The 16,484-nt window shown below is 41.1% G+C and overlaps 2 protein-coding genes across 4 annotated transcripts; both read right to left on the bottom strand.

Annotated features, from left to right (window-relative positions):
• Positions 1-101: 101 nt before the first annotated feature.
• On the bottom strand, positions 102-4,795 carry ing1 (inhibitor of growth family, member 1). Its single transcript, XM_008275536.1, has 4 exons — positions 4,678-4,795; positions 3,390-3,570; positions 1,984-2,132; positions 102-1,073 (listed from the first exon to the last, which is right to left on the bottom strand). Exons 2-4 carry the CDS (start codon positions 3,526-3,528, stop codon positions 441-443), a joined length of 921 nt encoding a protein of 306 aa, XP_008273758.1. The 5' UTR covers positions 3,529-3,570; positions 4,678-4,795; the 3' UTR covers positions 102-440.
• Positions 4,796-5,144: 349 nt separating this feature from the next.
• On the bottom strand, positions 5,145-13,527 carry naxd (NAD(P)HX dehydratase). 3 transcript variants are annotated; one of them, XM_008275533.1, is made up of 11 exons: positions 12,135-13,246; positions 11,599-12,039; positions 11,226-11,376; positions 11,063-11,108; positions 10,873-10,961; positions 9,084-9,192; positions 8,498-8,548; positions 8,295-8,399; positions 8,078-8,198; positions 7,831-7,954; positions 5,145-6,081 (listed from the first exon to the last, which is right to left on the bottom strand). In XM_008275533.1, exons 1-11 carry the CDS (start codon positions 12,649-12,651, stop codon positions 5,931-5,933), a joined length of 1,905 nt encoding a protein of 634 aa, XP_008273755.1. In that variant the 5' UTR covers positions 12,652-13,246; the 3' UTR covers positions 5,145-5,930. The 3 variants fall into 3 exon arrangements, with proteins under 3 accessions (XP_008273755.1, XP_008273757.1, XP_008273756.1); XM_008275535.1 differs by lacking the exons at positions 11,599-12,039; positions 12,135-13,246 and adding an exon at positions 13,418-13,527; XM_008275534.1 differs by lacking the exons at positions 11,599-12,039; positions 12,135-13,246 and adding an exon at positions 13,260-13,408.
• Between the last annotated feature and the right edge of the window lie 2,957 nt (positions 13,528-16,484).

The following is a 16,484-nucleotide window of genomic DNA, read 5'->3' as shown; positions in this document are numbered from 1 at the left end:
ACTGATCAGGGATGATGCAAACGATGCTTAACTAAAGCCAGAAATCTGCTCATATACAGTAATAACAAGCGTGTATGTTGTTACAGATCATAAAATTCCTCTTAGTTTAGAAATGTTTTATTTGTTAATTGAGCATATATAATTGGGCGGGGGACGTTGCATGCATGATGAAAACAAAGAGGGATGTGGGTGCACAACAGCTGGTTCAAAACATGCACATGGTCCGGTTCTGTACTACGTCTATTGTTTACAAATACTCCCAAGCTTGAGGGGACAATCTTGTTTCTCAGCTATGCAGCAGTTACAAAAATAACTATTTACAAGATCCCTCTCATGAATTCAATATTCTTTTCTTAAAACAGTGTTAACTGTAAATGGAAACAAAAACAGATAAAATTAAATTTTGACACAACAGTGTTCATTGGGCCGGGCAGAGCGAGCTACCTGTTGTAGGCCCTCTCCTTCTTCGCCCTCTCCAAGGCCTTGTCCATGGTCTTCTCATTCTCACCTCTACACTTGGGGCAGTACCACTTGCCTTTGGGCTTATGATGGAGCCCAACACAGGAGAAATGAAACCACTCAATGGGACATTCGTCGTTATCGCAGCCAATCATCTCGCCGTAGGACACCTGCTCGCACAGGCAGTACGTTGGCTCGTCTGGATCGATGGGCAGGTCTGGAGGCGACACTTCTCTCTCAGACTTTCCTTTTGACCGTTTCTTCTTCTTGGAAGACGTTTTAGCTCTCTTTTCTCGTGATGCTCCCACACCCACTTCCTCGGCGTGATCCAAACCCCCGTAGCTTTCCCGATTTTCTCCGTTTTTCTGACGTCTTGAGCGTTTCCCTCCAGCCTTGTCCCCTCCACCTGAGCCCGGGGTAACCTCGTCACGTTTCTTGTCATGGTGGCCCGGTTTTCCTGGAGTGACTGTAGCTGAAGAAGAGGACATCAAGGATGTTGTCGTGGTTGTCATAGACGTTGCTGTGGGAACGTGACTTTCTGGGACTTCTTGAGAGGAAAGGAGAAGTTCAGAATGCCAGTCTATTTGTCGTGTCCGGTTCTCAACCAACTCCACCTAAAACGAAGAACACACACATTTGATTACGAAGGTCTGTCTGCTTTTCATAGCTGTACATGTAGATAACTTGATGTTTGCAAAGTGTTCTCATATAAATGGGACTGTTTTGTTTTTTTTTAAAGACTAAAACTAAACTTTGGCAATGTAAGATTTTATTACTTTTGTTATTTATTGTTTTTTTGTTTTTTTTAACCATGCATTTGGATTCCTTGCTTAATTCACTTGGCTACATGGTTCTTGTTTATCCAACACTTTAGGCTTTGCTGACATCTAGAGGTCTGTCAACACAGCTTTATAATGGGATAACCCCATTTTATTGTTTTGCACATAACAAATGGACTACAATGCTCATAGCAGCCGAGCCTATAGTTTGATGGTCGGTCGGCTGCACAGATTTGGCTGCATGTCATTTCCCTGCTGTCTTTACCCGATTCCTGCCTTTCTCTAACGCATCACCTAAATAAATGCAAATGCCTAAAAAAATGTTTTTAAAAATTAAATAACTGAGGTGAATGTTTGAATTTAAATTGTTACCAAGACTATCTACTGTTAATATCTGTTGCATAACAGACACAGCCTGATTCAACTTTGACATACTGAACATATGTCAAACACTAAGGTTAAATATAGTGTTCTGCTTCTGGCATCCAGCCAGTGTACATCTATAAGCTCATTTCGTGTTTACTACTGAAGTCCTGTAAATCTTCACTGACATCTTTTTTTTTAATGTTGATTCTAATGAAATGTAAATATAAATGTGAAACCCACTACACCATATAAAACACTTGTTTTAATTTACTGACGGTAGATTTTCTGATACAAATCGTAAAAGAAAGCCATAATTTACCCTCATCAGTTTGCCAACGATCAGCTCTACTGGAGCAGCTGAAAGGCGTTCTTTACGTACCATTTGACCAGCAATCTGAATCTTTTCGTCTCCAAGTTCTTGGCTGCGGATAAGCGCCCTTTGAATTGATAACTGAAGCTTGCGCCTCTGAAGTGAGTCAGATTCACGGCGATACCGTTCATAAGCGTCATCGAGCTCCTTCAGAACATCTGCCAAAAAAGGATTGAGAAAATGAGAAAATGGAAATTCTACATATGCTTAAAAAGGAACAGATAAAAGTAAGTACAACGTTTAGCATATTATTAGTCTTGACTGTGGTGTGGTGGCTGCTTTCTGAAGCTTTGGTGAATACTGAGTGAGGAGAGTGCAACGGGGCTTAGACACAATCTCCGTCGCCTATAAACGACTGTATGTCTGCCAAGTGCAGCGTATAAATAATTGTGGCATCATGCAGACTTGGTATGTTACTGTTATGTAACAGTTCCCAGTTTAACAGGTACACTCAAAAAAAATACAATCATAATATTGGTTAAAATGTTTGTTCTGAAGAGTGCAGCAGCATCTGTGCTGAGTGTATTTAAACTGAGATGTGTTTATAGAAATTCCATCTACCCTCACTGTTACATGTAAGTGAACAAAATATGACCAAAACGACAGCATGGCGTCCGTTTGATTGAAAGGGTCAGAGGTAGGATATATTGCATGGCTCATGTATTTAACTGGGTATATTTTAGCTAAGTAGTTGTCTTAAGACTTGTGAGTTGGCCTTCATTATTGGGTTGACACTGAAGTTTTCGGTATAGTTACCAAACATGCATCTGCAATCAAATCTGTCACTTCAGACGGGTTTCAACAAATACTAATGATGCCTCCTGCTTGTTCATCATGTAAAACATGTGGTTAATACAAGAACCACTTGGATTCGGTTATGACATGGCTGAGAAAACAAAGTGGTAGCTGTTACAACACATTTACAGAGAGAGCTTAAGAGTCGTAGGCGCAGATATTAGTAATGAATTGTAAATTACAGCTGCAGATCTAAAATACATTACATAGTTTATCTATGGTTGGCTGGTAGCTTGTTTTTTACACAGTAAATACAAAAGCAATTGTTTGCAGTTTATGTGCTACTGACGTTTACATATCATGTGTCAGGTAGGTTTACTTTACATATTTGTTCACGTGGAACATAAATTAAACCATATAAGAGCAAAGCAGTAATTAGTCAATTGTCATTTGGCTGTACTACAATTCATTATTAAATAAAGTCTTTAGAATTCTTTCTGATTACAGTTTACTTCAATAAAACTTTCCAAGAAATATTATCTACATGACATAATTTAACTAAGAGATTTGTACTTATTTGTATTCCTAAATTATGCTTGGTATTACAGTATGACTAAAGCAGAAAGATGTGACAGAGACATGTAAACAGCGGTGTAATCCACACTATCTGGCTTCTTCACCTTGATACTTGGCATCAATTTCCTTCATGAGGGACACGCTCCTCTGCAAATCAAAGGGAAGAGACTCCACCAGATCCAAATACTCCTCCACATAATTCACAACAACGTGACCTGGGTCACCATTGGTCGGGTTCAACATCGTGGATCCGTCTTTACCCCCAGGACAGTCCTCCACCTGCACCTGTTAACAACAAATCACTATTAACATCTTCACTGCTGCTGTAAAGCTATACTGTACACGCTTGCAAATAAATACGTGTTCCCATGGCAACTATTACTTCTTTGCAACATAGTTTTCAGATTAACATGTAAATGCACATCATCGCACATATTCAATAGTGTTGTTATAATGCCTTCCCAACACGGATCATGTGAAATCCGTTCGGAAAAATAAGACTGTAATGTGAAAGGGGGAGGGGGCTGCTGATCTGCAGTCAGCCATCCTGAAATTGCTACGTGTACCAAGAATCTGCCAACAGATTGTTAACAAATACGAAGTCTTCCAAATAACAACTCAGCTAAAGAAAAGCACAAGGCAGATAACAAAGGACATAAAGTGGACGACGGGAGGTGCAGCGAGCTCTTCTCCGCACAAACGGAGAAAACAGTGACGTTAGCTAGTAATGTTAGCTAGCTACATTTCCCGGAGAAGTCTATTGTTACTGGAGATGTCGGTGAATCATAAACGGACATGCTACCTCGAAACAAACAACAAGTTCGCTGCTCAGACTGAACATTTCCACCAACAACAGCAGAGATGCTCAGATCAACATTAGCCAACGCTAACTACAGCTAACGTTCCCTGCTCGGGGAGTTTACGTTAACGTAAAGTAACGTTAAGCAACTTTTCCCTCTTTGCAAGTTTAAGACTGGCTGTTTACTCCACACAGACCACGCATTGAAATGTGATACGAATTTGTGGCTTTAACTACCTTTAATCGCTGTCAGACAACGCAAGAGGTTTATGAAAACGACACCTTAATGTGACAAACACCAAAAATATTCCACACTTAGAGAAACAGCCACTCCAGTCACACAAAACGTAACGTCAAACACATTATCAACATTTTATATTACAACCTTACATAAACAAAGTGCATAGGTCTGAATCATTCGGACGCTTTGACTGGTTTTATCACATTTTCTTCAAATGTAACAGTTAGCTAAATTAGCGTGTTAGCTTACAACGTTACTAAACGAACCGCGGCATCTCCTAGTACGTAACAAACACCGGCTAACATGCTACACGTATGTAGCTGTTATGTGAGGGTTTAGCAGGAGAGCTTACCTGTAGATATTAGCTTTTTTCTTCTTTAGCTGACCTTTAACACTCCGCGATGCTTTTGTTGCTCCTGTTGCTAACCATGGACTACGTTGCTAACGCTAGGCTGTGTGTAACTACAGTGTAGCCCACAAGCGGCTAACGTTAGCTGTTGGCTAAAGTGCCTGACTAAATATTTTCAGCTATGCGCATGTGCAGGAGTAGTAACCACAGTTACAGACTACACGAATCACACACTCTCCCTCTTTGACGACTTTCTGAATTAATTTTGAAATAAGTTAGTTTTACTACTACCAAGCCGGGATACACGAGCAGGAATCCCTGTTGTTTGGCACGTTGTGTCTCACTGACTTCAGTAACAAACGTGGCTGTAGCGTTTCCCTACTAATAATCAATATTGCCATCCAGAGGCTACACAGATGTACTACCATGACTGCTTTCAAGAACTTTGTCAAAAAGTCACTCACACAAAATTTCATTTATTCTTTATTTCAAAATTCAGACAGGTTCACTGTGACTCCATGTATCTCTCCATCTCTTTGGTGGGCTGTGAACACTCTGGCTACCTCATGTTTGGTGACTCATGGCACTAACTGAGCTGTAATGCTGCTTTGTTGCTTTTCTTTACACAGCTTTGGAAATAATGATCAGACCATCTGCTTTTACAAAGTCCCACATGACAGGTTGGGGAATTTTACGACAGTGGTTAAATAACTGCAGTATGTTTTGCATCTTGTAATAAATTATGTCTTAAAATATAAAGTATTGAAACTGTAGAAATGTCAACATTTACACTAGATGACCAAAAACTTTTTTTCTGAGTCACCATTATTTTGTGCATAAACTGTATATGTAAAGTCAACAGATAATCCAAAATGTTTTATGTCTCAACAATCCCATAAATGACAAGATGACGGGGATCTCGATGGTTAATGAAGATGGCTATAACATAGAAAGTGTAGTGTAGATCCACCAAGAACCGCAAAGGAAGAGGCAGAAAACAGTGCTTACTCTGGTCTAATGATTATTTCCCAAGCTTTTCATTTGATACACATCAATCAGCACGTCTGTGTGTATTTTTTGTGCCACATTTACAGCTTTCTTAATTTTTTTTTTTTGAAGGGACAGTCCAGGCCGAAGCCTTCATTCAGATTCAGACTGACGCGACCACGTTCCTCAAGCCCACCCAAAAGGCTACGCTAAGAATTCAAATTTAGGCATATGCAGCTCTATGCAACAATTCAGGTTGTTGACTGTTTTCAGCTTTCGAATAGCCTTTTGAAGGCTGAGCCGATCTCCTGGATCATGTCTGTGGTGGTGGTGGACCTGCCATGCCTCTGGAACGCCTGACTGTTGCACTGTCTGGTGAGGGAACAGGCCCCGAACGCTGCGACCACCGATGGATTCATACTGAAGGAGGACAAACGTAGGGCGTTAGGAAGCATAGAGACATGCATAATATGTACAATTTATCAGTTTCCTTTAGTGCAATATTACACTACACTGGCATTTTTGCATGCATCACACAAGACAAAGAAAAGCATCAAATCCTCATGACTAAGAACCTGAAACTACACTGAACAAAAATATAAACGCAACACTTTAGTTTTAGCTCCCATTTTTCATGAGCTGAACTCAAAGATCTGAGACTTTTTCTATGTACACAAAAGGCCTATTTCTCTCAAATATTGTTCACAAATGTGTCTTAACCTGTGTTACTGAGCACTTCTCCATCCACCTCACAGGTGTGGCATATCAGGATGCTGATTAGTCAGCATGATTATTGCACAGGTGTGCCTTATGCTGGCCACAATAACAGGCCACTCTAAAATATGCAGTTTTATCACACAGTACAATTCCACAGATGTCGCAAGTTTTGAAGGAGCGTGCAGTTTGACTGACTGCAGGAATGTCCACCAGAGCTGCTGCCCGTGAATTCAATGTTCATTTCTCTACCATAAGCCGTCTCCAAAGGCGTTTCAGAGAATTTGGCTGATTATCTCGGCAAAGGAGAAGTGCTCAGTAACACGGATTTAGACACATTTGTGAACGATATTTGAGAGAAATAGGCCTTTTGTGTACATAGAAAAAATCTTAGATCTTTGATTTCAGCTCATGAAAAATGGGAGCAAAAACTAAAGTGTTGCGTTTATATTTTTGTTCAGTGTATGTCATTTTTGGCATTTCTGCTTGACAAATAATTTACTGAAATGAAATAACTTCTTTATTATCAAGGTATTTTCTTGATTAATTTTATGTTGATTGATTCAGCATAGATTTGATTAAACATTTTAACTCCATTAGAGATTAACAAAAAAGGCAAACGACTTAAGTCAAGGAAGCTTCAACACCCTGCGATTAGATTTTTGTACCAAGCTGGAATAAATGGAGACCAATGATTGTGTGAAGGTATAAAACCAACCCAACACTTTCAGAACATGATTGGAAAATGACTCACATTATGATAAGATTAAGTGTTTGTTGGAAATGTACTTAAACATATGAAAACGCTGCTGTGTCGCTATAAAAGTGCTTCATATTGCACATCTGGTGGTCTTAAAAAGCCCTAAAAAATATTTTAGCAAGTTAAAAAGTATCCAAGTAATGTAATAAAAAATAAATAAATCTTGTCTCTTGGCTGCTGTAGACGCTAACGTCAGCTCTAAATGTTTCTGTATGTGACTGCGGTCTGTCAGGAGACACTGTAGACCTGTTAAACTAAAACCAGGATGCAAAATACTGTTGAAACAAAAGTGCATTGTACAGGAGGCTGTTCAGTCCTGTTTTTCTAGTCGGCACCATCAGACATGCAGAATTTACGGTCACTACTGTTAGCTGCAGAAGCTCATCAACTCAGAATGAGCTACATTTAATTAAAAACCTTTAATTAATTACACATTTTTCCATTTATTCTCAGTTACATCCTGTGTCTAGGTCATGTTGTTTGATATTTACACTGCTACAACTACTACATACTGCAGTTACTACTACAATGTAAATATGTAATCACATGTACATAATAAATAATTGTAGATCAGATCATCCTTCAGCGTAAAACATTAAATTGAAGTGTTAAAAATATCTTAAATTTTATGTGTTGATAGCCTGGTTTATATCACAATCAAACCACAATGCACAAACAGCCAATGGCGTCTCTACCTTCTGATCATTCCTGCTGTAGAAGCAGCATGGGCCCAGTGTGCCAGCACTCCCATAGATCCAGAGAGAAGATCCCCCTGTCCACCACATCTTCTCCCGCTGCCCTCCAAATTGCACGAGTACACTATAAACAATAGTACAACACATTAAGGTCACATATAAATATATGAGCAGTGATTCCCACCAATGTAAAAGGTCAGCTGGCACAGTTCAACACAAGTATCATAAAGTTGTGCGTGACACCAACCCTTATTGCCGTCTGTAATGAGATCCTGTTCTCCCTTTAGCACCAGAGTGAGGTTGCCCATCGCTACGCTGAGCTGCAAGACGCTGCGTTGGTAATCATTGCTGTCCATGGGCTCATGGTGCTGAGACAACAACATGAAAACACACACATTAGCACACAGAATCAGATTTCTTAGGGCGTCATTTGGAGACTAACTGAACTCTTCCAAGAGACCCACCAGTGCCTCATATAGTCGGGTGAACTCCATGAAGTTGGGTGTAAGGATACCCTTCTGGTACCCTTGAATAACAGATGGCTGCTGTGTAACTAGCCATAATCCATCCTATAGAAAACAACCAAACAACACACAAACACTGTATGAGTGTACAAAGAAAGGTCCGTCTGGGTCAACAGCTGGATCTTGATTTTATCAAGACTTACTGCATCAATGACGATGGGGATGTCTCTTGCTTTGGACTTCTCAATCACCTCCTAAGAGAGAGAGCACAGTCTTATCTTGACATAATGTAATATATTTAATGCCAGTCACAGAAAAATGCATATCAAGGTGATGATGGCCTCTCAAACATACTGTAGAGTTCACTTTAGGCTGCACTTCAATTATATGCACATACGTACACCTATTTGGGTTACAGTTTGACCTCTGCAACTCTGCTATTTGCCCAACACATATTCTAGTGTTAGTTGTCTCATTTTATTCTTACTCAAAGCTCAAAACGTTTCCTACGGTGCCATTTGCACATACTTCTGTCAGACTAAGTTGGAATCAACAGTATGCAATCAGTCTCTTATGTCTTTGACACGGTTTCAGATCTATAGGACTGGTAAACATTTACAGAAGTTGTGTCTTTAAGAGCTTGTGGCAGGGATCCACAAGCACGTGAAGCTTAGACTCATCAGTGTATCAAATGTGGAAAATGTGACTAGCACAGTTTTGTGTTTGTGTACAAATACGTGGCCTAAAAGACTGAATATATACAAGGGAGAGTGAATATATTCCACATGCCTTGGCTGTTTTCAGTAACAAATCTTCTCTCCCTAGACCTGGTCCCACCACAAGGCCATGCAGTCTTGGGAGCCATTTTTCTATTTCTTCCACTGCATTAGGGCTGTCCCTTGATACACACACAGACACAAATAAAGACATACACACACATAAAGACACACACACACACGCGTGTTAGGTATGTATGAATGGACTGAACTGAATGTCTGTTTCTTCATGTCTTGGACACAAATGTATGGCAACCACAGACCAATAGGTGAAAGATGAGGTCTGTACATGTGAATGTAGCTCCAATTAGTTTTATGTCCCATTTCACACTATTTATGCATATTTGCCAAAATCTGGATGAGAGTTCATTCAAGTTACTGTTAGTGAAATATGGTATTGGCATTCTTAAAATACAAAAGTTTGACCATCTGTTTCTTAGAGGCATATGAAACAACTAAATAGGATGAATATGGTACAACACAACAGTCCTGTAATAAAACCTTCCTTTATGAATGCTATATTACCTCGTTTGTATTGTTTTTTTGTCGGTGTTGATTCAACTCTATGATCATTTTGGCGTTTATGTCGTTGCACTGCGAATGTACGCATGTTGAATAGAGAGGTGTTTCTCCTCTATTTGAACAAAATAATTCAAAAAGTTGTGCTGCAAAAGTTAGAGTGCAATGCAATCCAGCAGCACCACAAGCTCCAGCCTCCAAAATGAAGTCACGGTTGATTTAACACGTCTCAAACAAGAACTGAATGTGATAACCCTCAATTGTGGTGAGTTGTACCTGCTAAACTAGCAGAGCGAAGCTGTTGTCAAGTTATAAAAATGCCACTGAACACGGCTTTAGTTTGCAGACACTGTGGCATGTCATAGCAGAAAACGCACAGATGTAATTGACTTCATTAATAACATCTGCATTCAGTTTATGCGTGGAAGTTCAGGGTCCTAGAACGCTGGATCCTTAGCGTGCAGACACACGATAAAACTGAGCCGCTCTCCTGCTGTAACAAGTTCATAATGGCTCAACACCAGGACCGTGGACGTAGCTCACCTAAATGGAATGCAGCTGATATTACGATCAACAGATACCTGTGCCTTTTCTGCCATGACAAGGCAGCAAGTTCGTGACAAGAAAAAAACATAAAACATCTGTTCTGTCACTTTTGTATTGACAATACACGTCCGGAAAAACGTACTTCAAGTTTTGGCCGAGGACGTTGGAAAAAAAATCCACGAATAACTACTTCAGTATGAACTTACTCTAGCTATAGAGCTCATGTCAACAAAATGAGTCACAATATCAAAGGTCATGCAATCAAAATGTTGTTCTCTGGATGAACAGTTCTCTTATGGCTCGCTATAACGCCTTCGTGGTGGCTTTTTGTTCACTTCAAGTGCCACCTTTGAGTAGCATCATATGACTCAACAGTAATATGGATTTTCAGAGCAGGAACTATGTTAAGTCTGACACCAAAACCCACATAGCTAGGTTTAATATCTTCCATGATGCAAAAATAGAACTTACAAGGAGTTGAACTATAGTCAGGTTCTCCACTGGTTGTAAAATCACAGTGAGAAAGTGATCAGAGCAACATGGAGCCGTCAATACAAAATGAGTAGACCACAAAACCTGACCTCATATAGGATTAGAATTCAATCTTTTAGGCTTATTATACATTTTAATGCATTTACAACAACTCTGATGATGCCTAGTGAAAGATTAAAAAAATAAAATACAACAGAAGACTAGTTTCCTATAAAACAGAAGCTAGATAGTGAGTCTGTACTTACAGAACTGGATGAACTATGAGTTCAGGGCTGTATGACTTGATTACAGTCGCAGCGTCTTTGGTGCAGAACACGTGAGACAAGTCAGCTCCCTGGAGACAAGACAAAGTCACCAACACTGTCCTGAAGCCGTTCTTTAACCAAAAACATCAAATCTAAAAGGTCAAAATCTATTACCAGAGCGATCGCTTACCACTTTCAATGCGGAGATGGCAGCAAAGTATGGAGCTCCAGTATAGCTTTAAAGGATGGAGATGGAAATAAATTAGGGCAGATGTTCCACACACACACACACACAACCCTTGTTTAGTGAATAGTGATTCAATTGAGAAAGGTTTGATTTTAATGTGACATACTCTTGGCATCCTCCAATGATCCCAATACGTCCATCTTGTCCCTTGTGCTTTTTGGATGTCAGTGGAGGAACTGTGCTCTTTACTAGTGACAGGATGTCCTCGTCCATGCCTCTGTGTGATGTAGAACCCGAACTGTAGTAGCGTTCAAACACTGAGGAAACAGACAAAGTGACAGTTTTCAATTATGGAGTCGGTGTCAGACACAGGATAAATTTTGATCACCAAAAACCAAAATAAAAAATCAGAACACAAACTAATGTGAGGATAAAAATGGAAGGAAACTGAGTCTTCACGTCACAGCTGATCCGCCTTTCATTTTCCCTTCACACATCATTCCACTTGGAGGCTTCACTCATGACACCGGAACTAATACCTAAAGCCTGAGGATCTGTGTTCAACAGTTGACTCTGTTGGGTGAAACAGTCAGTCTGGGGCGAAGGCCGCCTGAGGTGAGTGGACGGGCCTCGTGTGCAGGACGGGGAGGCACTGGAGATGACAGGAGGCCGGGCGGCTGCCTTGGAGGTGGCGGCTGCAGAGCTGGGCCTGGCAGAGGAGATGCTGGAGAACATCTGGCCGAGCATCTGCAGCATGTGCAGCTCTCTGGCGTGTTCAGCTTCCCGGCGACGGTCTTCTGCTTGCAAGCGCTGCTCCTCTATCCGGTAGAAGCTGTCCTCAGCCTGGGCGCTCTGCTCCAGAAACTGCTCCATGAGTTTCTCCATGGGGAAGTTGGCACGCCGCTTCCTGGGCCTCTTGGGTGTCCTGGCTGACAAGTTACCAGCTGACTGGCTGGTGTTATGTGATCTTACTGAAGCGCCTAAAGGGGAGAAGGGTGACACATTATGTGATGCACCTCAGCTGCATATGCATCCAACAACACAGAATGAATGAGGGCGAGGAGGGTGCACTTACTGTTATTGCCCACTGTCACTTTAACAGGAATGGGGATGGGGACAGTCGGGTATTCCAGCTTGACTTCAGTCTCAGCAGGGTAAGGACACTCCCCTGTGCTCTCAGAGTAACCATCCTGGACATCTTCTCCATCCTCCTCCAGGCCATCCACGGCCTCCTCCTCTCCTCCCGCCCCGCTGTCTATCAACTCCTGCGGGTCCAGAGCCGGCCGGTTGCTCAAGATCCTTTCCATGGTGTCATAAAACTTACAGATCTTGTGGTACTGGCCGTTGTTGCGCAGATTGCCCTCCTTGGCGAGCAGGTACTGTCTCTTGAGGCTCTTGATCCGCACCCTGCACTGCTCCGGCGTCCTCTCGAAGCCCATCGCTCCCAGCCGCCGGGAAACGTCGCGGTACACGAAGCTGTTTCTGAAGTTTCCATCCAACGCCGTCTGGATGTCCTGCTCCCCCCAAATGTTCAGCAAGGTCCTGGTCTCCACGTCCGACCACAAGAAGCCCCGCGTTGTGTTCGCTTGCATAGCGGGTCCGATCAGGCCGGTTCGGCAGCGGTAACCTCCAGCCCGAGCAGCGGGACTGAGATGTTGACGCTGCGGATTATGACGGACGTCTGCTCCGGATCTTTAGCGTTCAGCTGCATCAAAGCCAGCAGGGAGCCACTATCCCCAGACAAACTGCCATGTAGGCAACCTAAGAGGACTGACGTGGGTGATGAATACAGTCTCAAACTTGCGGATCATCACAATGAGGTGCACAGGTCAACTCTCTGTATGCTAGCTGAGACCTAGCCGTCTATGTTTATCCTTTCAACGTCGGCATCAAAATGCGTAGCTCTGGGGATAAACTGACCGGGGATCGGCTTCCCAAACCGCTCCCACATCCTTCACCTGTGCTGGGGGAATTTTCCAAACTGACCTCTGATCAGTCCTCTGAGGTTAACTTCACCTTTCTCCGCCCGGTCCTCCGCCCCGTGTGCTCGGTGTCTGCGGGGTCCTAGAGGCCCGGCTAACGGTCGGCTGCCCGGCCAACATGGACGGTGCTCCGGAGCGCTTGATCCGTGTAGCTAACGTTACATTTAACACCGTTTTTACAATAAAAACACAATATCAGCACACTTCCTCCACTTTACCTTTCTCGTTCAAACCCACCAGCAGCGCGAAGACAACCGACAGAGCGACTGTGATCAAGCAAAAGGCGAATGTCTGAATGTGTTCGGGCATGCTGCTGTCTGCTCCGCCCGCGGCCACAGACACACGGATCTTCCCCACCACAGAGGCTCCTTCTTACCGTAACTGGAGCTGCGTTTCAGCGCTGACAACCGCACACACACAGTCCTGATCATGAGGCTCCCGAACCTGCGCCGCAAACCCGGAAGAAAGAGCCAGTGACGCCTTTAAGGCCGCCTCGGACACTCCTACATCCAAACAAAACCACGAAGTGTGTCAACGGTCAATCTGCAGCCACTGGAGCAGAGGAGCGCGTTAAAGCTGCAGTCCTTCCACTGGCCTCTAGGTGTAATCTTGTTCCTTTTTCATGTACATGCCTGTCAGTAATCATGTTTGTTTTTTGTTTTTTTTTCACTATGCAAACATATCTTACAGTTCTGATGTGTCTTTGGTTTGTGACACCCATTCCACAGAGTGTAAACTGAACAAAATTATGAATGCAGCATGTCAAAGGGTTTAATTTAGCCAATTGTGCACCAAAAGTTTTTGAACTGCTCAAATGTTGACAAATCATCCACCAGAGTTGATCCACACCCAGGTCAGGCTTTATTGGGCAACGATGAGATAAAGTGACCAGCACACACACACTCCTTCAACCAGTGATTATAAAAGGTCAGCTCAAAGTGCAGCTTTGTTAAAATGACTCAATACCACAGAAGACAAGAGAATGACGAGAACAGGCTTTCGGTATACTGGATGCCAGTATGATGCCAGGCTTTTGGATCTCCACGACGCCCCTGTTTGTAGATAAGAAATAGGTTCAGATGGTGTGATGGACAATAGATGATCTGCCACATGGACGTCTCTGGCAGTGTGATCCTCTCCCCCAATATGTCCCATAGCAGCTTCAACAAGTCCTTCAGGAAGAGTGATACAACACTCTGCAAGCATCACTGACAACCTCATGACCTCTATGTGCTGCTGCTGACCTATCATTTCTTTCTTCCACTCTTGATCTGCACATTATCATTTTCAATGTAGTGCATACTTGGTTGATTGAAAACGTCTATTCTGTTGTCGAGATGCTATGTGTTGGCACAACAAATACTTTTTTTTTTTTTTTTTTTTTTTAACGGATAGAATTTAATAAAATAATACATGAGTTTAAATGTGTGTTCAGTATAAATGTGTCAAGGCCCAGATTAGAATCTGGCCTGATCCGGAATCGGGCCGGCCCAGATTGGAATTCTATTCTAGGCTGGCCTAGAATGGAATCTTCATTATTTTCCCTACAGATTCTGATCTGGGCCCAGATCAGAATCTATTGGAATCTGGCCTGATCTGGAATCAGGTCAGATTAGAATAGATTTTAATAGATTAGAAGAGAATTCCAGAATAGATTGCCTGGAATGAAATCTTCATTTTGTTCCTACAGATTCTGATCTGGGCCCAGATCAGAATTCTGCTCCTGTCCTGCCCAGATTGGAATTCTAATAAGACAGTATAAGAAAACTACATCAGTGTTGCTACATGGTGTTAAGTCACATGGTTTAAAGGCGATGCTACCAAATACTAAGGAAATGTATGTAAACCTCTGACTTTGAAGGAAGTAATGAAAAATTCTCTCTCTCATTATTATGGCATTGAGCAAATATAAATAATTTTGTCAATCCAAACTGACCTAAAATAGGGAAAGATTTAGTCTGATTTAAAGTCAGACAGTGAGAAATAAAAGGTTCTGTGTCTTTTTATACAGTTTATGTCAACTTCTGGTTTCAGCTGTATATTTGAGTCTCTTAATCTTAACATTTCAATTAGGTAGATGTATTTATATAATAAACAATATTGCAGGGTCTTAGCATTAATATTTAAATTAGTCATGTAAATCTGTATGATAAATGATATTTTAGGGTCTTAAGCTTAACACTTAAATTTGTCAGGTAAATTTGTAACATCAGTTATATTTCTATATTTTAAAGCACTCTGGCTAAACATCTGTTGTTTTAAATGTGCTATATAGTGAATGATGACCAAACTTGACTATACAAGTGGACTATCAGCAAATAATTGGGATATTATATTATATATAATAGCAAACATATATTTGCTTGTCACTACATCTATTTTCATTGTGTTTTCTTTTCAATATCTGTCTTTATTTTTGCCAGTTTTCTTCATTCATGTTTCTTCAATCAACCATTCTACATACACAGTACTCATGAGGGCGTTGTCTTATCAATATTTTACAAGTACATTTTTCTAACCATACACACCCAAAAAGCAAGGGAAAAAAGACCAAACAATACAAAAAATAAAATAAAAATACGATCAAAACCAGTCAAATAACAGAATGAGTTATAAGCTCAAAGTTTAAGATAAAAAAAAATAGCATAAAATTCAAAAAATTAGGACCATTAACAACTACCAAGAGTAATGAAAAACATGATATTTTTCCTAAAAATGTCAGCGGAGGAGCATTGCTATGGAATATACATAATTTTGCATATTATTTAATATCATGTGAATGCTAATTTTTGCCAACTCTCTCAGGCATGTGGGAGGTTTGTCTGAATAAAGAACATTCCGGAAAAATGTCCTACCGTCATCCTCAAATGTATTCATACTCTTCCATTAAAGAAAAGGCAAAATTCACAATAATCACTCAAATAACTAGAAACTGAAAAAAGTCATAATAAATAAAAATTTGCTAAATTAGAATTTAGTGAAATAAGACAATGCGTTTGAATCGTGGTTGAAAAGAATGATTTAAAAAAAAAAACAACAACAACAAAAAAACAAAACAAAACAAATACTTTGCTGATGAGCAGTGGACCAAAATCAAAAATACCAATACACACACACACACACATACACATATGTATTTGTATATGTATATGTATATATCTGTTGAACCACAATTCAAAAGCAATGTCATGATTTCCAGTGTTACTGTTTTTATTCATTTATTCTTACTTTTGTCAAGTTCAACTTATTTCAGTAACAGCTGTTTTTCCCCCTCTTCTTTAATGGGAGGATATGAATAAATTTGAGGACGTGTGAACGACTAGAAATGTCGTCACTTTAACGGATTGATGAACTCAGCACTTTTCCGTGTCTCCTGTCTGAAGGCTGCAGCGCTCCGAGGATCCTGACAGGCAGCGCGGAGGGCAACAAAAAGCCCAGTGGTC

The sequence above is a fragment of the Stegastes partitus genome, unplaced genomic scaffold (genome assembly GCF_000690725.1).
Source record: "Stegastes partitus isolate 25-593 unplaced genomic scaffold, Stegastes_partitus-1.0.2 Scaffold55, whole genome shotgun sequence".
NCBI classification, from domain to species: Eukaryota; Metazoa; Chordata; class Actinopteri; family Pomacentridae; genus Stegastes; species Stegastes partitus.
Note: the sequence above shows the minus strand (reverse complement) of the source record. Positions and strands in the feature narration are given on the sequence as shown.

Bases quoted from the DNA above. Each gene is read 5' to 3' on its own strand.
- naxd (XM_008275533.1), bottom strand. From the start codon at position 12,651: ATGCAAGCGAACACAACGCGGGGCTTCTTGTGGTCGGACGTGGAGACC. The intron at 8,400-8,497 runs GTAAGTCTTGAT...TGTTTTCTATAG, and splicing joins TCCCCATCGTCATTGATGCA to GATGGATTATGGCTAGTTAC. The intron at 7,955-8,077 runs GTTGGTGTCACG...TATTGTTTATAG, and splicing joins CATTACAGACGGCAATAAGG to TGTACTCGTGCAATTTGGAG.
- ing1 (XM_008275536.1), bottom strand. From the start codon at position 3,528: ATGTTGAACCCGACCAATGGTGACCCAGGTCACGTTGTTGTGAATTAT. The intron at 2,133-3,389 runs GTGAAGAAGCCA...CTTTTTTGGCAG, and splicing joins AATTGATGCCAAGTATCAAG to ATGTTCTGAAGGAGCTCGAT. The intron at 1,074-1,983 runs GTACGTAAAGAA...TCTTCGTTTTAG, and splicing joins TTCAGATTGCTGGTCAAATG to GTGGAGTTGGTTGAGAACCG.